The 22,028-nt window shown below is 42.3% G+C and overlaps 1 protein-coding gene across 5 annotated transcripts in view; it reads right to left on the minus strand.

Annotated features, from left to right (window-relative positions):
* Positions 1–22,028, minus strand: part of SORCS1 (sortilin related VPS10 domain containing receptor 1) — a 488,198-nt gene that overhangs the window by 304,275 nt on the left and 161,895 nt on the right. For all 5 annotated transcript variants that reach the window (XM_058671339.1, XM_004579869.3, XM_004579866.2 and 2 more), the window contains exon 2: positions 9,778–9,845. In XM_058671339.1, coding sequence (XP_058527322.1) covers positions 9,778–9,845 — 68 coding nt within the window. The remainder of the gene's footprint in view (positions 1–9,777; positions 9,846–22,028) is intronic.

A 22,028-nucleotide genomic window follows, 5' to 3' on the forward strand; every position in this document is an offset into this window, starting at 1 on the left:
CTATGTGAGCTCACAGACTGGCCTTCCCAGTGAAGGTGGTGAAAAATATATCCCTGACACATCCTTCCCCACTCCTGGCTCTGCCCAACCATGGCTGGGTAATTCAAAGCTCTGATTTAACTTCTTCCTTACCACTGAGTTCCCTATCAGTTCAATTCTTTCTTAAATGTTCCCACACTTTCAATCTCTTTTCACAGATTTCTCTTTTGAAACTATTTATTTATTTGAAAGGGAGAGTTACAGAGAGATGGAGAGACAGAGCTCTTCCATCTGCTGGTTCACTCCTCAAATGGATACTAAAGTAAGGACAGGGTTAGAATAAAGCCAGGGGCCAGCAGTTTCTTCCAGATCTGCTAGGTGGATGCCAGGCCCCAGTGATTTCAACACCACTGCTTTTCCAGGCACATTAACAGGGAGCTGGATCAGAAGTGGAGCAAGGCCTATAAGAGATGTTACCATCGTAACAGCTTTATCCACTATGCCATTATACCAGTCCTGAGAGATAGAAAGGAAACAGCTTCTATTTAGCCTTTGACCTCATTTACCCAGAATCTTGCTTTTCTTTTTTGCTTCCCTTCACTGTTTCCTTGAAATAGTCATCTCTGCATCCTTTTCCCCATTTCTGTACTTGTCATTTCCTGGTCATAGATCCTTAGCGGCTGCAGTACAGCAGTTGTGTGTGTGTGTGTGTGTGTGTGTGTGTGCGCGCGCGCGCGCGCATGCACGCGTGCCTCATTTTTCTACCTTCCAAGTTGCAACTACTCCCTTGGCTCCACAGACTGTCCTTTTTACAGACTCTACAAATTTCTTCTGTTTGTTCCTTACTTTTCTTCCCCACTAATTACACGGTGTCTTCTAGATATCTGTCTTACTTGTTTTCACTGCAGTCCTTCTGCTTGGACTCCAAGGTTCTAATTCTCACGATTCACCACCAAGTTTCATCTGAGTTGTCTAAATCTAACCCCCCCCCATAAGTTTCCTTCTGAAATGATTTTATAATTCATTAGAAGAGTGGAAAACAGAAGTGGAGAAGCCTCTGCACATCTATTTCTCTCTCAATTTAAAAAGACAGTTATTTTTTGGAGAGCCATTTCATATTTATAGAAAGAAGGAGAAACAGAAAGAACTTTCATCTGCTAATCCACTCCCCAAATGGCCTCAATGGCTGGAGTTGAGCTGATCCAAAGCCAGAAGCCAGGAGCTTCTTCCAGGTCTCCTGAAAGGGTACAGGGTCCCAGGGCTTTGGGCCGTCCTCAACCACTTTCCCAGACTATAAGCAGGGAGCTGAACAGGAAGTGGAGCATCTGGGACATGAACTGGTACCCATATGGGATACCAGCACTTCCAGGTTGAGGATTTAGCCATGGAGCCATCACACTAGGCCCTCTTTCTCATTTTCATAATCACCCAGCTGATCCCATTCATTTGTAAAAAATGTATAATTATTTTAATTTTACATACTATGGGTACATTGAAAAAATTTCATGTGGGTTTCCAATGCATGACATGGCTGACAATCAAATCAGGCTAATATTTATAGCTTCTTAAACGTCCAGGATTTTGTATGAACAAAGATATATATTTATGGGTTGAAATGTTGCTCTATCCTTTTTAAAATTTGGAATAATACGTCATATTTGCATTTTGTGGTATAGTATAGTATTCAACATATATACACAGCATACATGAATAATATCAGGAAATTAGCCTTCTTATTTCCTTTACCTTTGGACTACTCTTAACCCTACTGTTTTATGAGATACCTGAATATTTTTGCTTCACCCAACTATGTTTTGGTACACTTTATCCAATCTCAGTGTCCACCTATGCTTCCCAGCTTCTGGCAAGCACAATTTCAAATAGACATAAATTATGAACACATAAATATAATTTATTACATGCTTAATAATATATGCAATGCACTATTTATACATTTAATACATGGTATATATACTCCTAACTGAATATATATACTCCTGACTGGATATACACACACACACACACATTTAATACATGGTATATATACTCCTGACTGAAAATATACAGCATTTCTCTTTCTGTGCCTGGCATCTTTCATTTATTAGAATGATCTCTAATTCCATCCATTTTACTGCCAGGGTCAGGATTTAATTCCATTCTATTGCTGAGTCATACTGTACGGTGTCTTTCTCATTCATTGTAGATGAGCATTTACATTGATTCCATATCTTGGTTCTCGAGAGTGCTACTGTAATAAACATGGGAGTCCAGGTTTCTCTTTTATATGTTGTTGATTTTTAACTTACATCACCTATCAAATTTACTTTCCTATACCCCGTAATCCATTCACGAATATCCTAAAAATGTCAACCTTTTCACATCTCTTCTTCCTTAACTGATTGCTATTCTCATTTTAAACACTTTTGCTTCTTATCTCAATGAATACACAACATGACACCAAGTGCCATATTTTAGATACAGCTTGAATGTAATGTGTGAAGTTTCATGTGTCCTGAGGATGGTCTGCAACATATAAATGTTTAAAAAAAAGTGGTGGAACTTCTACAATGAGAGGAACCCAGCAAGAAGGGCTGAGCTCACTGGCAGTGCTGCCTGTGGGAGGGAGCAGTGTAGTTCCTTTCAGTTTCAGCTGGGTGCCACACTGATTTCTAGCTGCCATTCTTGCCACAGAGTTCCTTAACGTACCTGTTCCTGACATGATGCCATTGGTGAAAGAAACAGAATCCCAGCCTCCAAGGCTGTGACCCAAGTAAACCTCTTTGCTTTATACATAACCCAGCTGAAGGTATTTTGTTAGAGTAATGAAAAATGGAACACAATCGTATTTTTCCTGAAATTCATACTTGAGCAACTCTTCCTTTCGCCCTTGACTTTGGCAGATATGTTACTGTCTTTGTGACACAAACCAGAATATTTGGTACAGAAGACATGCAAACTGACCTGTACACATGCTACGTACTGATCTTGCACAGTTTCCTCCACAGAAACCGTGCTACTGGTACTTAAAGGTACCTGAAATACAGTGCATGCCCTATACATACATAATTAGTCTCCTTGCTGGCCTAGTTCATGCTCTTCCTTTGAGACCAGGCTCAGGTCTCCTCTCCTGGGGAAGGATTTCCTTTCCATCTCAGTGGCAGCTCTAGTAGGGCTCTTGACACACTGATCTAACCCATCATTTGTTTATCTGTCTCCTCCACTGCCGAGTGAATCCCTTCAGGGCAACAATCAGAACCTAGTCACAGCTTCATTCACACCTCTGACCATGAGCTCCGTATGTGATTATCCACTCAAATAATTTGTCAAATCTCTCTTGAATGCCCGTATGTCAGGCACTCTCCTGGACACTGCAAAAATAAGGTAAACAAGGTCTCTGTCCTCAGGCCACCGATGGTTCCATGGTGGCATCAGAGAGTAGACAAGTCACAAGATCATTTCAGATAATGCACAATAAATCAAAGCAACAAAGAGGTATGACAGAAAGAAGCAAAGGCTTACTTACAGCAGAGTAGGTATAAACACATTTTAAAATAAGTCTCATTTGAATGGAAATGAGACTTTACATCCTGGATAGCATCAAATGGTGCCTGGCGATCCTGCAACTTTCTTTGTGTTTAGCACAGATCTCTAAACGCAAAGAAAACGGAATTCCCATGGTTTGATTACTTGTTAATAATAAGCTCATTTTAGTCGAGGACGGCCCAATGCATTGGGACCCTGCACCCGCGTGGGAGACCTGGAGGAGGTTCCTGGTTCCCGGCTTCAGATCGGCGCGCACCGGCCGTTGCGGCTCACTTGGGGAGTGAATCATCAGAAGGAAGATCTTCCTCTCTGTCTCTCCTCCTCTCTGTATATCTTTGTAATAAAATAAATAAATGTTTAAAAAAAATAATAAGCTCATTTTGATACAGGACAAATCAATGTCAGCTGAGTAGGAAGATTCTTGAGGGATTCTGAGAATGTAAAAACATTTGGCTCATAGCAGGATCTGCATGACAGTAATCAATACCCCAAAGAACTCCATGTATGTAAGATTTCACCAGGCGGTGCTCAAGGCAATGTTGTACAATGAGAATATAAACATTCTAAACTTTCTTGAATCGACAGCCTGATTTGACATCAGAATGCCAGTTACCTTGCTTTTACTCAGTGTAATTTTCCATACTTGCTTCCTCAGCTCGTATTGATAAAGTTGTTAGAGCCTCACTACAGTTTTTGCTTGACTGTGCAGCGCATCCATTATTTGCTAAGAGGGGAAGTGGAGAACTCAGCAGAGAAGCAATCACAGAGGAAATGAAGAGTGCAGGGGGATAGGCTGAGGGAAGGTCCTCACAGAGCTGCACAGACCTCACATCCTGGGCAGATCTCCGTCAGGTGCTTGCCGAAGCCACCTTCACAGGGTGTGTCACAAACCTTTGTTACAATCAAAGGGAGCTGACAAGCAAGTCCAGGACACCATGAACAGAGCCATGCCTTGACTTGACTGTCCATGCTTTTCTGACATTGGTTTTGTTCTTCCTCTGGGAGTATAAACTATGGTACTTGACTAGGTCATTGGCAAGATATTCAACACATGTTCTACTCATACAGGATTAGCTTAAAAGGCAGGATATAAACAACTGTTGCTTTGAGCAATCCTAAACCATTTCTCTCTCTCTCTCTCTTTTTTTTATTGCAAATTCAGACACACAGAGAGGAAGAGAGACAGAAAGGAAGATTTTTCATCCAATGATTCACTCCCCAAGTAGTCGCAATAGCCTGAAATGAGCCGATCTGAAACCGGGAGCCAGGAGCCTCCTCCAGGTCTCCCACGCGGGCACAGGATCCCAAGGCTTTGGGCCGTCCTCCACTGCTTTCCCAGCCCGCAAGCAGAGAGCTGGATACAAAGTGGGGCTGCAGGGATTAGAACCAGTGTCCATATGGGATCATGGTGTGTTCAAGCCGAGGACTTTGGTCCCAAGGCCACCACACCAGGTCCCCTAAACCATTTCTAAATGTAGAGATTCAAAGTGACATGTTTTAAATGTTTAATAGAATCCACATTCTATTTTGATTGTGGAGCAAACTAAAACACAAACAAGGGCATGGCCACAGTTTGCATTTCCAAGTTGATACAGAGACAGAGAAGACGTCACAACAGCATATGCATAACTACTGCACTAATCACACTTCTGTTCTTACCCACTGGGTGTCTGTTATTCAGTGTATTTCAAGTTTGTGGAAACAAGAATGAATTCCTCGCTCTCAGGTGTAGATCCTCTGATTGGTCATTACAGTGGCTGGTGCACATAAGGTTGCTTAGGGAGGTTTACTGAACGGAACTAAATAAACACATATCTAATAACTACTATAGGACAAAGACACATTAGATATCGCAGGGTTAATGAAGAAGTGTTAGCTCTGCCAGGGGTCTGGGAATTAGACAGGCAGAACTACATTTCCATAGACGATTAAATGTATGAAAGATGTAACACAAGCATTACTGACAGAAATTTCCATTAAAGTACACTGACAACACTCATGTGGGATACCAGCACTTGAGGCAATGCCCTGGCTCAGTTTTTGAAAATGCATTCACCTGGTCAGATACCCGTGATTCCAAGATCCATTGTTTCTGATCTAAGCCACAGCTTGCTCCTGCCTTGGATGCAGAATTGGAAGAGTAAAGCGGCTTTCAGCTAACAGGGCTTACGCACCAGGCAGGAGAACCACGCCCAGTTTTCAGAGCAGCTTCCTCCAGCCTGAAGCCTAGGAGCTCTTCAGATAGCACAGTGCCCTGGTTACGACTTCATGGCTCCTCTTGGCTCTGTCTGAGCAAATCCTCCACAGAGGCACTATCCAACCAACAGAAAATCATCCACTGGGATAATGGAAAAAAGGGCTACTAATGCAGAATCCCATTAAAAATCCAACTCATTCGCGCCAGTACCCCAAGATCCTGTCTGCCCCCCTAAAGCAGGTTTTGCTCTCTAAGAATGCCATACTTGTGGAGGCTTAGTCAGAAAAATGCTTGTGCATTAAATGAATAGGAAAACAGGACAGTGAAGGTGGCTTCAACCACCGTGAGTTGTATGCCCCTTTAACAGAGAACAGCAGCATTTTCAGCTCCTTCCAGAATCGCCCAGGGCTTTCTCACCAGCTAAGCCTCTCTCAGCAATGTGTTGATCACTCAGGTACAAGAGGGGAAATAAGATGAGTATATTGCTCCTCAGAAATACTGTATCTAGATTTTGACATTTTATTTATCCACACTTTTAAGGTTATCTCGTTTCAACATGTTAAAACCACCATGCACGACTCATCTCCAAGGTTAATCTATTATGAGGTAGAGATGGTTCTAAGGTGCAGTGAATAGTTCGGTGTGTCAGAACAGCCTTCCCTCCTCTCAGTTTGACTCCCTGAGTCAACAGCAACACAACAGAAAACAAAATCAGCAACCTGCTCCAGGATTAAGCTGCAATCAATGACAACACCTTGGTACAGCAACTTCTTGCTCTGTCACTCCTGGCTTGTGAATTCACAGAAGTGTAAGACCCTAGGACATCAATACCAGGTCAACTGCCTGTTGGTCTCTCACTACTCGGATGCCCCAAGGCTACTTGCCACTTGCCTGCATTGGACTATTCAACAGGGGAAAAAAAACTTGAAGAGTAAGAGCTCAACTGAGAAGTGCATGCGATTATTCTCTCGGAGAAAAAGTCATTTCTCTATCACCTTGTATTTTGCATCAGTGGGCCAACTGCTGCATAGAATGGAATAACAGTACTGGGGCGGCGCAGCCATGAAAACACCAGGTGGGATGCCCATGTCCTTTTTTAGAGTGCTGCCACCTTTGTACTGTTTCTCTTTCCAGTTTCCTGCCAATGCACATCCTGGCAACTTCACTGATAGCTCAAGCAGTTGGAGCTTTTCCAAGCACATGGGAGACCCAGGCTGAGTCCCAGCTTCCTGGCTTTGCCTGGCTGAGTCCCAGTCATTGCATGCACTAGTGGGTGGAAAACTCTCTCTTTTCTTCTCCCGGTCTCTGTGCTCCCTCACTCTCTTTCTGCCTTCAAATATTAAAAGAGAATGCTATAGTGATTTGAAACTCCTGGTCGTAAGTATACATGCTTCACCAGATATGTGATATATAGACAATACATAGTAATGTAAAGTAATATATGTAAAACATTGTTTAGATAGCGAAAGATTTATCAGAAAATATACCTCTGGAAGACAAACAAGCAAAGAATATATGGCATGTCTATGAGCACATGGGCTACCCCTCATTAGTTGTAGCTGTGGTATACATTTAAGTGAATACGATACAGTGACCCAAACACAGCACTAAGTTTCATGACTGACACACAGTGCTGCTCAACAAACTTTCAAAAAATATATTATTCCTCTTACCATTATCACCAGCATCACTACTATTATCAATAAACAGCAAGCTAAATTCAAGGACACACATTAGCTGAGAAGAAAAAAATCTATACACAAACAATGTTTAAAGCACCATCTTGTATTTTTACTGCAATAGTTAGGTTGGCATGGCAGAAATTCTATTTGCATTTGATTTATCTTCAGGACTTGGACAGTTCTAGATGGCTGCTTGAAGACCTTGTTCAGTAGGAATACATAAGGCAGGTTACATGCAAAAAAAACTTCTGTCGCCTGAACTTTCCCCCTGCAGAAATTCCGATGTGGAGATCAGAGTTTGTATCTATGTATCTGTGCAATCCCCTCCCTGGGCCACAACAAACCAAGGCATGAAGAAGTTAATCCAGATTCCGTTGCAAAGGAAAGGAAAGGTAAGGGCAGTCATCATTGTTGGCTGAACGGTAGAAATAACAAATTGTGCTCACTGATGCACTCAGAGAGACTTACTGAGTAACACGTGAGGTTCCGGCTTCTGTGCCACACGCCTTGAGGATGTATAAATCCTCTCTGAGGGGCAGTCCTGAATTTTGGTACAAGAAAATGTCTGTATAAAATGGATGAAGCATTGCAGGAGAAAATGAGGTCAAGCTCAGCCTTCAAGTTTCCTTCCGGCAAAGGTGGAAGCCAATGATTCAGAACCTCCACTTTCTCCCTCCTGAGCTCTGCCCACCCGGGACAGCTCCACTCCTCCCAGTGTCATCACCCCACCCGGCTGCCCTCCACAGCAAGAATGGTCATCACGAGTCATGCAACCAGGTGACTCCTACGAAAACCCTAGGCATCGACACTGTCCTAGCTGTCACATTTGCTTTACCAAAAGCTATTTTCAGTAGGGTGTGTACTTTTATAACAGTATTTCAGGGACTTTGCAAGGGTATTAGGGCATCACAGTATATATTTTCAATATACTGCATATAGAACATTCATGATAAATGTCTATTGTGGATACATTAGAAAAGCTTATTAAATATTTGTGAGAACAATGAAGCATCCTGAAAAGATTGTAAGGCACTCTTATCACATCTTAATGAGTTTCAACCCATGACATCAACCTCTACTACTCCAACAACTCCTAATATTAACGGGATGTGATGTCATTTTATTTCATTAATCCCTCCTTAAGATCAGAAGAACTTTCTCCTTCATGATGTGAGGGACAATGCTCAGAGAAAAAGCTACACATGGAACCCGAGCTTCCTCCGGCAGGACAATCTGCTGCCCATTCCCCACTGGCTCACCCATCCCCTGGTGCAGGCAGAGAGACGACTGCTACCATCCCCAGTCCCACTCAGACAGAACCTTCTTCTAATGGCCTAATATGCACACTGTCCTTGGTATGGTTAATGCACTGCAGAACAGAGAAAAATGTTGGCTTTTATTCTTATATATGTGCATACATTAGAAAAAAATCTATCAAGGATGCGTCAGCTTATTCAGTGTGGAGAATCTGAGAAAGAGTTATGGAATTTAAATAACACACTGTGTGCTGGGTCCTTTAATGTGCTAAAAAAATTACAATTCATTAAGGCTCCTACCAAACTCACCATACTTTCAGTCACACACAACCTGGACCTGTCTTCATCCTATCCTTGACTCGGGGCTAGTCATGTGATTCTGGATGAACCAGACAGAGCCACTGCTCTTTGGCTCAAGAGTTGGGTCCCAGTAGGGACACGTGGCATGGGTTGGTAAGAATGATCACCATGGCATAAGACATCAAAAAAACAAACAAAAAACTGAAACAACAACAAACAGAATGTCAGAAAGAAATGGAAATAACAGAACCACACTGAGTTTCTGAGGAGTTTATGGTGCCTGCGTTCAGACCCAGGCAGCCCAACAGCATGTTCATACCTGGACCCAATCATCAGAAAAGGCATTTATTCGATTCTCAGTGTGTGTGAGGCCAAGCCGCATGATCCCCGACACAGCTGTATGCATACAGCTGTTCATGTGCACCTGCTCCTGCTGCTGGTTCCCACAGGGCAGGACCGTAGAGAAGAAGTTGTGAGTACCTGACAGTGGTGGGAAGCCAGGGACTGCTGTCCTCCTTCTTGAGTGGTTTCCTTTTACAAAGAGACCTCCACTCTCCTGCTCCAGTTAGCTCACTGATGAGTGATAAGTGTGGCAATGCCCTAAAACACACCATATTAACAAAAAAAAATCTCACTGATTGTAAGAAAGAAAGGCCTTGGCCTGCCTGGGAATCAAGCCTACTCCACTGTGAAAGGAAGCAGAGAAGGAACAGCACAAAACCCAGACTCTCACCACTAAGCAAAAGAAAGTGGGAGAGAGCCATGCTGAGCGTGACTGTTAAATAGATATAGTCATTATGAACTCAGTTTATCCACCTACCTCCACAGCGAGCTCTCAGTGATGCTCCCCAGGTTATAGTCATAGAGCTTTGTCAAAATGAGAATCACCTGAAGGCAAAAGAAAAAAACCATGGTTAGTCTCAAACAATTACAATCTCTTAGAACAGAAGTGGCCCAAGGGAGGGCTTAGGATTCCTTTCATGGACACTTAACATAATTGAATGAATTGTTACAACATTTGCTGAACTGACTGGGGACGGGTTAGCCTGTCTTTCACTGACTTCTGCCCTCCAGCCCCACTCCACGCCCATCTCCCTGGCACCCTGCAACAGGAATATCAGCATTTCTTCCTCTGCCGTGTTTTCAGGAAAGGCTGGTGGAGCTATCAAGTATGCAACACAAGGGCAGACCCTGAGCCGATGGTTGTGATGGAGCAGGGTCAAGGATTTAGCTCGCAGTCCCAGGGGCTGGGCCACACTGGCCAGGCGAACTCTGCTTCTCTGACCCTGAGCATCAACATCTCTAAAGAGGGTCTGGGAAAGGGTAGTAGTATCTTCCAGAAGGTATGGCTGTGGGAGCAACGTTAGGTAATAAATGCAAATTTCATTTGAAACAAATTTCAATGCTCATTCCTCTTTTTAAAAAACAGTTTTGTTTTTATTGCAAAGTCAGATATACAGAGAGGAAGAGAGAGAGAGAGAGGAAGATCTTTCATCCGATGATTCACTCCCCAAGCACCAGAACAGCCGGAGCTGCGCTGTCCAAAGCAAGGAGCCAGGAGCCTCATCCAGATCTCCCATGCAGGTGCAGGAACCCAAGACTTTGAGCCGTCATCAACTGCTTTCCTAGGACACAAGCAGGCAGCTGGATGGGAAGTGGGGCCACCAGGATTAGAACCGGTGTCCATTTAGGATCCTGGCACATGCAAGACTAGGACTTTAGCCACTAGACTATTGCAATGGGCCCTCAATGCTCGTTCCTTTAAAAAAAAAATTATTACCTTTTTTTTTTTGGCTCCATGCCAAATCCTTCTGCTTTCTAACCCAACCATGGATTTGCCCTTATAGAGAAGACCTCAGTACTTAGTTCATTTTTCAGATATCAACTTTGTTTAAATACCTATTATGAATCCAAAATTTTGCCTAGGCTCTATGCACAAAATAGGGAAACACAAGGAAATAAGACAGGGTCTGGGAATGTATGATCCAGATGGATCCTAAGTGTTGCTCAAGAAAAAAGAGAGTAGTGGAGGACTAGCTCCACCCCCACTCTTTCCCTCGGAAACTCACACCAGGCCCCTCACAGTGGCTGAGAGCACTGCTGTTCACAGTGCCAGAGCAACGATCCAGCGCCACCTGACAACTTTACTGTGCGAACGATACTCGGGGAAGGTTCCACTGGGTAGGAGGTTCCTTGTCCCCAACTCTTACTTGTCATGGAAGAAGTGAACTGGATGAGCTGTTGAGATTTGTGTTTTTCTCCTGGTACGCATAACCTAGAATTTCAGGCCCAGCTCTGCTACTTTCAGCTCAGTAGGAAAACAGTGACACGGATTCCATGGAGTTTTCCAAACAGCCCAGGGAGCAGTCCTAGCCACAGCGAGCACAGAGCTTGCTAACCTGGAGTTCTGAGGCAGCGGACCACTGCCAAATGCTTAAGCCTTTCTTCCAAGCTTCATTCACCTCGCACAGGGTTCGATTAACTGCAGCAGCATCAGGGGAGAATGTAACCACTTCTTCCCGCTCTGTGACCGCAGACAAGCTCAAAGAAACGAGAAACGATAGAGACTTCAAGACGCGCAGAGTTCCGTGAGCACCGATCCAACAAGGACACCCTTCTTTGAAACCAGAGTTCAGTGTTCTTCCAGAACCTGCTCAGAGTTGCTCCTTCAATAAACTCTGAGCATGTGTGAGGTGTGGGGCACCCTGTGGGCACATCAGATGGCATGCCTGGGGCAGGGGCATATGCTTAACAGATCTGCGTGCCAATTAAGTCTCGCCAAGTGCTAAGTTTCAATCACCACCAGCACAGGAATGCTGATAGTGGCAGCAGGGGGGCTGTTTCTTGGAAGACACAGAACTGTGTGGCTGCTCCTCCTTGGCAGGATGTTGTCAACATGGGCCATCAATCCCTCCCACCACCAAGAAAAGCGGGTGGGCACCAGGCAATACTAGATAGCTGTTCTCTTGGTAGAGTATGGTGGCAAATTAAATAAAGACATTCGGCTGGCACAAGCCTGGTCTCACGCATCTGAGGAAAATCGAAAGCGCCCCAGGGAAGGTACTCCTCCAACCCTGCATGTTACAGTGTTGAGAGGGAGAGAGACAGACACAAACTAACTGTGTCTCTCTCCCCCCAAGAAATTCCCTAGCACAGGCTGGCGGGTGAGCAAGCAGGTGGGCATGGAGGTAGAAACCCACTCCTTGCTTCTTCTTATCAGGCTAGTAAAACTAAAAATGTCAGTGACACACTTGGGCAGTTTCTCCATACTGCCCCAGAAGAGGCATCCTTATGGCATTTCAAAGCATAACTGCTTGAATCAATCCATTGAATTTTCCTGTTTTTAGAATGCAAGCAAGAATCAAGGGAGGACTGCTAACCTTCAGTCATGCTTTTGATGGAGGTTTTGGAGATCTCTCCTTCTCTCCCTGTTTTCCATCCCCATAACAGACTATGTGCATGGCTTATCACCTGACTCCTGCAAAGTGCCGCATCATGATTTTCTTAAGTCTTTTGTGTGGTGTGTTGGTTCGTTTTCTGTTCTGGTGAATTCGAAATACTATTTAACAAAAGGAACACCTGCTAAAGGGGTTGTAGCTGAATTTACCCTCTTTAAATAAGGAAAAGTAAAAGACACCTCGGCCTCTTGTGTTCATTCCATTGTCTACATCAATTTCCCAAATGGTATTTTGAGAATCAATGGAACTGGTTCATCAAAAGAAACATGATGGGTCCGGGACCAAGAAAACAGAAACATTATATTTACTTAGCTAATATATAAAATAGTCATTTACTCATTCAGTAAACATCCCTTCATGGACAAACCTTACCATAACTTCAGGTTTATGGCAGGGTGTAAATTCAATCTGAGAGAAAAGCTGTTTTGAAGAACACACACACATAAAATAGAATATCTATCTGTATTCCATTAAATTCTACATTTTATTTTTTTTATTATACAGGGACCAAATCCCCCTATTTCAAAATAATGAGTGATATATATAATAAGAGTTTTTGAAACATATTTTTATTTATTTTTATTGGAAAGGAGGATTTATAGAGAGAAGGAGAGACACAGAGAAAGATCTCCTATCTGCTGGGTCACTCCACAAGTAGTCACAATGGCCAGAGCTGAGGCACTCTGAAGCAGCAGGAGCCAGGAGCTTGGAGCTCCCCCTGGGTCTCCAATGTAGGTAGAGAGTCCCAAGGCTTTGGGCCATCCTCTACTGCTTTCCCAGGCCACAAGCAGGCAACTGGATGGGAAGCGGAGCAGCTGGGATCTGGGACACAAACAGGCATTCTCATATGGGATCCCACCGCTCGCAAGGCAAGGATTTAGCCACTAGGGTACCATACTGGGCCCTGGTAATAGTATTTTAAGGTTCCTATCTCAATCTTAGGATAATATTTTTAAATAGCTCTAATCTAAACACCCATGGTTTAAATAATTCATATATTCATTATACCAGGACCTCAGTATCCAGTTATTTCTAGGAATTTTCACCGTGGCGCCTCACATACTCCCCCAACCAGTCTATGAACTACTGTTACCACATAACATATGCAAAATTCTTTCTCTGTGCCTTCTCCTTGCCACACTGTTCACAGTTACTGGCAGGACTTGCTGCTGTGTATACGCCAAGGTGCTGCTCTCCGATCAGCCATTCTTTGCAAGGGAGGCTTCCAGGAACCATGTACGCGCAGGATGTGTGCGGGTGTCCAAGACAGTGAGCAAGGGCTTCCACCCGAGGACTGAAGCCAAGTTTCAAGGCTGAACATCATAAACTACTCTATCATTTCCCAGGGCAGGGCCTTCCCAACCCCCTACTGTATCATTCCAACAACGCTATTTTGGATGCACTAACATCATGACTGAACAGTGCAAGGAAAACACCAATCCACTCCCCACTTTTCCAGTGCACTGGGTCACAGGACAACGCAACAGTGCAGGTGAACAGACGCAAGTACTGGATAAACTCTATTGTAAAATAGTAAATGCTAGTAGGGAGATGTCCTATTCAACTGAAACAGAAAGGCAAGCTTCATTTTTAGTATGTATACAAATGAATGAATCTGGTAGCAGCGTAAGTTCCCTCACAAGCAGCATCATCTATTAGAGCGATGCCTAGTTGTGTAACGCTTTTGAGTATGACAGTATTTTCTCATTATTATCATAAATGTCAATTTCAAGTGAAATTCCAAATATTCGAGGAACCCCTGTAACACCTCCATGGTAATCTAGTAGAATGTTTTCAAAAATGACTGAAATAATTCATTTCTAGCTGTGATGCAGTAGAATTTGTCTATAACTTTCCAGCAGCACAGGAATTTTTGTTTCTTTTCTTAAGGGAAAATATATGAGTTCTTCTGCTTCCTTAGGTAAATTAAAATATGCACCCCACAGGAAGAGAAAAAAAAACAGAAATTTAAAAATGCACTGTAATTTAAAAGTTGGCCTGGCCACTGTCTTGTACCCTACCTCACCTTAATCTCAAGGAAATGTTAAAGTAGACACAGTTCCTCAGATCTCAGCTATTAATGATTTACCTGCTTTTGTTCCTTCTTTGTGTTCAACTATAAGAGTAGCAGCTCAAGGAAACTCCACAGTGGATCTTCAAGCTCCTTGCCAGTGAGCATTCTGGGTCAGATGACCCTATGGTTTCTTTCATTCACTGCGGTCTAGAGTTCCAAACCTGAATCTATCAATGATGACAAAATCGTGTTGTATAAAACAATCTGATTTCTTTCTTCTTCTCTCACTCATTAGTGGTTCAAGGCTGAATTGACAACTATTCCTGTAGTTGCCACGCATGCAGAGACTTTACAGAGGTCAATCACTCCGACTTTCGGTTCCACTCATCTGTAGTGGGACACAGCCGGGTTCAGGTGAGCAAAGTGAGAATGATTCTGAGGATGTCAACAGGTTGGGGTTGGTGGCAAGGTTGGCTACCTTCACCCTGGACACACCAGCCTCTATCAGGCCTCGGGTGTCTTCATTTACCCAGGTCCAGTGTACCTAAATTATATGGCAAAGAAGCAAATATTCCCAGTGGTTGTCTTTAAAAATATGCATGTTCCAGATTGTGTCATCAGCTCAAACAGCATTTACTCAACTTTTCAACTTCAACAAAGGGAGTTTTTTTCTTTTACAGGACATGAAGTCTTCAAGTATGTGATCTGACAAAATCTATGAGCATCAAACAGTGAATTTAACTTTAGTGGTATCAATGATCTCCTGAATCTAAGCAGCTCATGAATCCAAGAATAAGAATTTCTACAATTCCTAGAAAATAAGAGCTTTGTTCAGAAGACAGACCTTTCAGTTCTAAAATTTCACATACTTAATTCAATAAGCATTTATTAAGCCTTGTAAAAGACAGAAATAAAATACCCTTGCTATGAAGACACAAATAGAAAACAGAATTGGTCCCAGGCCCTAGCAGCTCACAATCTGTAGAGAGATCTGTGCATAGATTATTTACAATAAGGAAGATGAAAGGGATTTGTGTCTTTAGACAGCAAGCAAGGGATGTCATTAGGAATGGGGTATTCAAGAGAAATCCCACAGCATGTGTGACTCAGATGGAAACGAGAGGGTACAGACAGGTAGGGTATTCCAAGGAAAATGGGCACAAATATAGCCAGATACCTGAAAGCTCAGAGAGCATAAGCTATGAGCAAGTCCTGAGGTCACCTAAGGTGCAGCTATAAGCAGGGAACATAGACTGCCAGGAGGTGAGACAAGCTTGGCTCTAGTGTGGTAGGGGGGTTTTACATGTTAGGTCAGTAGTGTGCTTTGTTGGGAAAAAGAAAAGGTTGGAATCAAGAGAAGACCAGTTTTTGAGTCTGATTTTGGCATGGTATCTGCAAAACACAGCAAGAGGCAGAACATCTAAATTGATGCAAATAGATGGTGTGCTATTCTTTATGGCAGAAAGGCAAGAGTTTCTGTAGTTCCAGGACTAATTCAGCCCATCAGTGTCATCATCAAGAACCCAAGTACCAGCCATGTGTTGTTCACTGTGACAGCACCAAAGGCTCAGTGCTAGGCAGGTCCATGTTCACAGGGCAGGAATAACACTTCTTTTTGAAAGGAGCAGGCACAGCTGCATCCAGCAGAGACAAGAAGGACCTCTGGTGGGTATACATTCATTTTATAGTTTGGAAGGATACTCTTAGCCATAAGCAAGACTATAGCCATAAGCAACGAACACTGGGAAAACCCAGGAGCTGATAAGAAGTGAGTTCTGCCATTACAGAAGAGTTGGGAACTGACTGCCCAGTACCACCTAACAGGCTCTTTTACTGTGTTATATTTAATAAGTCACTTGAATTCTGAAACAAAAACCCTTGCTAATCACTTGCAGCATTTGTTTAGCATCTTTTTGTGTGGCAAATTCCACTAGCAAAAACTTCAAAGATTTGCAAGTAATCATCTCATTTTTTTGAAAACTAAAAGCAATGTTGAGTTATTCAGCTGGTAAGGGGTAGGCAAGTCCAACACAGCACAAACTGAACCCCAATCGCTGGACCAAGCTGTCCTGCAAGCTTTGCTGTCTAGCATGAGTATTAGTGAAGCAAGGCGTATCCACTGAAGTGCCCGACTTTCTCCTCACTCCAAAAGTATTTATGAAGACTTGTCATCTCTCAGACCTAGTGCTCATCACAGACTCCTAGCTCTCACTCTAGAAACTTCCCTAGATTTCTGCAGGATGCTTTCCTTATGACAGGCAGGCATGAGGTTTAACTATTTGCTGACATACAATAATTGTACTTCTTTAGGTTTAGAATTCCTGAACCCTAGTGAAATCCTTTTGAGGAGTTGGTTCTTTCACTTAAATTATTCTAGAGCTTGGCTTACTTTGGATCTCGGTTCCTCATGGGGAATGTCCACATATCGAGCTACGGATCTCAACAATATTAGAGAATGTGTAACTGTGCTCCTCTTGACTCACCAAAGAGGTGAAAAAATCAGTAACTGTTCAACTGCATTAAGGTGCCACTGAAGGGATTGGTATGCGGTGCACAGAAGCCACCTGGTATGCACAAACATAACTGGAGGGATGAAAATCCAGCAGGAAGCGTGAGCTCATCCAGAAAACAATTTTTCCACTATAAAGTGTCTAATCTACAAATGGCCTTCGTATTTCTGAATGAGCCACAAAGAATTTGACACAATATTCTCTCTATGACACTGAAGTTGACTAAATACCCAAGTGCACCACTACTGGGGAACTGAAATGACAAAATGGCCAACAGTGATGCACACACAGAGAGGGGCACACAGACAACTAAATCAACACCAGACACAGAGCAAAATGCAGCACACGTGATCCTTGTGAGAAACTGAAGCACACTTTGGGTGCACTTGCTGGATCCTCCGTCTGAACCTGCTCAGAGCCAGAAGGCATTCACAGTGAAGGCCAAGTCGCAAGGTCATGGTGCGCACAGGAATGACAGTGTCTTGTCCTAAGTTGCAGATCTCACTCAAGGCCACTGCCATCTCCTCTCCTTTACTGAAAGTCAAAGTCTTTGCTATTCATAATCAATAAAAAGGATTTTGATAATAGACAATGAATTTCTGTCCTACACCCAAGTCTTGAATTACAGCAAAACAAACAAAAATCCCAGTTAACTTGTCAAATCCACTACATCTTTTTTAATGCTAATCTTTTATTTTAGATTTATGTATTTATTTTGGAAGAATTAGAAAGAGAGAAAGAGAGAGTTTCCATCAGTTGGTTCATATTCCAAATGGCCACAATGGCTAGAGGAATAGGCAGAGTTCAAGGAAACCTTGTAAACCACCCTGTTCAAGCTATGCACCCAGTCCTCATTCTTGTCTATAGTGGTCCGAAGGAAGGCAAAGTGCATCCAAGCCATCTTCCTTCCCTTTTCAAATTAACTCACCTCCTACAGAGTTAGCAAAACACACAATGCACAACAGCCTCAACTCAGCAGCGTAAAACACATTATATATATATACACATATATTATATGTCCATATACTATATATAGTATACAATAGTATAGCATAGTATGGTATATATATAGTATAGTATAGCGTATATAGTATAGTATAGCGTATATAGTATAGTATATATATATAGTATATATGTATGTATGTATATTGCTTCCTTTTTTCTTTGGACATCTAGAAATCAAAGAATAAATATGTACCAGATGCTTAAATCGATGGTATAGAACCTGAGTTTGGTAGGAAACAACAGAAGGGCTGTGAGGAATGAGGAGATTTGCTCTCAATGTTTCAGACGCAATGATCTGAGAAACACAGATCTCCAAGCTCTCAAGTCACTATCTGTCTGCATTACAAACACTGTCTAAATATTAACATGCTTCCTAGGTGATAACCCATACACCGGGTAAACACTCCATTAAGCAGCAAACTGTGTGTTAATGATGAGGGGTCCTTCTGTTCAGATGATTCTTCACATTAAGCTGCAGCACAAAGAAATGAAACAACTCACTTTCTTCGTTACCCATCTTGGATTTTATGGTATTATATCTGAGTCTAGCGAGGTCAGCTCAATTATAAAAAGTATTATTCTTCAAGGTTAACATGATACAGCAAGCAAAGTTGTGCACTCTTGAGGCATCTCAAGCAATTTGAACGTGAACCCCAAATATCAATAAAATTAAAACTGAAAGGAATAAAAGCATTGTTAGCATTTATTCTCTTACTATAAGTTTATAGTATAGTTTATTTAAAAATAAAGTACCAGATAGCTGATGAGGTGATATCAAATCTTTTCCTTTGACACAAGAAAATCTTAACTTGGTTATGCGAGGAAGAAAAATGCTTCCTGTTTTCTTAAAAATAATAAATGATAAGCTTATCTTTTCTTTGCCTTGTCTAAGTGCTGAGAAGTGGTAGGACATAACGAAACTTCACGTTTAAAAACCTGGTTTGAACACGAAATTGAAAGAACACCTTGAAATCTAAATTAAAATGTGTTAGTAAGTGACAAAAAATTTCTGTTGTGGAAAAAAAAAACTCTAAAGGTTAAATTATTCTTAACGGATACCTTGCCTTTAAGTCCCATAACCAAAATACTTCTACAAGATTATACTCCTGATGACATGGTTAGTGAGCAGGTATAAAAATTAGATTTGGTCTTTTTTAAAAAACTATCATAAGGTCAAAATGGAAAAGAAATGAAAAGGTCATGTAATTCGATCATGTCCTTTGAGAAATGATATAGGTCCCATGTTCTGAAGAACTAGTTCTTGTAAAAGGAATATCCATAGGGAGAGATTAATCTCAGTGTAATAGACTAAGTTTTACCTAAGGCAAAAGTTCCTATGTACAGAAACATGCTCTGGGTTAAACAAGTTCTTAGAGAAGAGGGTTAGGAGAGATTGACCCAGGGTCCGAACAGGTAGGACCAAGCACAGACAGTTCTGTAGAGGTAAAGCTTACACAGTGTTGCCCTACACTTTAAAAACACAAAAGATAATGCAATGGGATTTCAAAAGGAATATATATTAGAACAAGAAAGTAGACACCAGAAAATTTATTAGTGCCATAGGATTCACATACTTTTCTTTCAAGGTGCCTCCAGCTTTTTCAGCAGGAAAAAATGAACAGAAACGCTTCGTGATTATAAGCTAGTTCTTCTTTTCCACCTGGAACAACATACAGCTCCCCAGCACAGCCAGCACACACAGGAGCCAGTGGCCATGAGAACTCCGATTCTAAAGCTTCATTAACTTCACGGTAAAACTGCCTTCAGACAGGATTTCTCATTAAATGCTCATTAAACCTTTTCAATGGTGCTTTCCATACAAGCCATCGTAGACAAGATCATAAGAGCTGGATGCAAGTACAGGCTCCGAGGCCAGCACATTATTGCAGAAGTCCAGGAACCTTAAAGAGCTTCAGCTGCCTCCATCCGTCCATTAGGCCAGGCTTTTTTCCTTTTGTAATAACAGTCAATGTTGAATAACTCAATCATGTACTCTATCTTCAGTGATGCTGGCCTCTGCAAATGCTGCTGCCGCAGCCCAAGCAGAAAACTCTGAGTCTTTCCTGACGCTATTATCCCCGTCTTCCCCCTTATCTATCAAACCCTGAGCTTTACATGTGTGTCTTGTCTAATGTCACCATAGTCTGCTCTTGGCTACATTGCCTGGCACTCTGAGACTTGAAATGTTTCCAGTGCCTCTACCAGCATCTAAGCTTGCTTTACTCGAGTTACCCTTCATGTTGCTGCCACCATAACACGCTTTAAAACTTTTTGTCTTTTCCCACACTTCAAAAATATGCCTGAGGCTTTTCATTGATCTGAAAATGAACTTCAGATTTTCTAATGTGGCTTACAAGACGACAAATGACCTAACTCCTGACCTCATATTCAAATCATTGTCATGGCAAAGGCCCCTTAGCTCTCAATTCCCAGGTGCAAATAGACATAATATCCTCCTTCTGACCGCAGAAACTTCACTATCTGTTGATGGTGTGACTGACTGATTGTGTTGCTGAAGGGCTTTCCCAAGCATCAAAAACTTGTTCAGACTACCTGAGCAATTACTGCTATTCTAGCTAGTTTCCAGATTTGATCTGCATCCCAACACCCTGGGTAATTGCAATCCAAGAGCATTATCATTCCATCAGATTCCAATTTTCCGAATGGTACTCTAAGTATCTTGTATTTCCTCTTGAGCGCTTAGACTGATTAAGGGATTAAATGCTACATGCAATTCAATGCTATGTATCTCTTTTGTGAGGGCTGAGTAGTTGTAAAACATGTGTCTGATCCAAGCCAAAGGTTATTGATTTTTCTGCCCTATCATTCAAGAGCATTAACTTTCATACACAGATCTGCAGGATTGGGGAAGGTTGGGAAGGACAATGCAGAGATCCGCTCCTGCGAGTGCCTTCTCCCTAGGAAGTGGCAGCCATGGCTAGGCAAAAAAATGTTTGCATGCAGATTGGGCATCTGCGCCTGTATCTTTATTTTTTTAACCTGTCATCTAGCAGCCCTCTAAAAACTCCTCCCCTGCAAAACTGGAGCAAATTCAGTCTGTGTGTATGTATGGTGTAAAGTTGAAGGTTTTTTCCTTGTAATTTTTATTGGAACGTTAGATATACAGAGAGGAGGAGAGAGAGACAGAAAGATGTTCTGTCCACTGATTCACTCCCCAAGTGGCCACTATGGCCAGAGCTGTGCTGATCCGAATCCAGGAGCTAGGAGCCTTTTCAGATCTCCCACCTGAGTGCAGGGTCCTAAGGCTTTGGGTTGTGCTAGACTGCTTTCCCAGGCCATAAGCAGGGTACAGACGGGTAGTGGGGCCGCTGGGATTAGAACTGGTACCAACATGGGATCCTGATGTGTGCAATGCAAGGACTGTAACCACTAGTACCACAGCCAGGCCCCATAAAAGTGAGTTTTAAAGCTGAGAGTAAGGAGGGTTAGAACTGGTTGCAAAGTCATTTTAAATTCATTTTATGAACCTTCATTAATTCATCTGGCTTCTTTTCTCTCCTTACTAAAACAGATAAAAACTAGACCTCCCTTTTCTAATTCCCTATTGTTTTTTTTTTAATTTCTTTCAATCTGTTAAGCACACTGAATATAATCCACATAGCTTCTCAGTTACCCAATGACGCCAATACCTGTTCTTTTCTTTCTCCCTGGCCCTAGAGTAGTGTAAGTAATTTGTCCCCAAATCAGTTACCGCATCAGTGGAAGAACTGGGATGAAAACATGAACACTTAGGACCCGGAGTTTATGTCCGTAACCATCATACTGCATGGCTAGCTTGGAGAAAGAAAAGCTTTTTGAAAACATTTAGAAGCGTATGCAAGTTTCAGAATGTTCTTTTCGTTTTCAATGTTGTCGTCTCTCTATTACACCTCTGTACCTGCTTATTTCTGTATCATCTTCCCAAGTGTTTTCTAAGCACTTCCTGTGTGTATCTGTCCTGAAGTGAGATCAAGGACATACACAAGAGGAAAGGGAAACTTGCCCTGATTACTCGTTGTGACTGGACAGAGCTAACAGAGTCATTAGGTGGGCGCTGGGTGCTTTAGACACACGAGAAAGCAGC

This window comes from Ochotona princeps, chromosome 13, assembly GCF_030435755.1.
Source record: "Ochotona princeps isolate mOchPri1 chromosome 13, mOchPri1.hap1, whole genome shotgun sequence".
Classification (NCBI taxonomy): Eukaryota; Metazoa; Chordata; class Mammalia; order Lagomorpha; family Ochotonidae; genus Ochotona; species Ochotona princeps.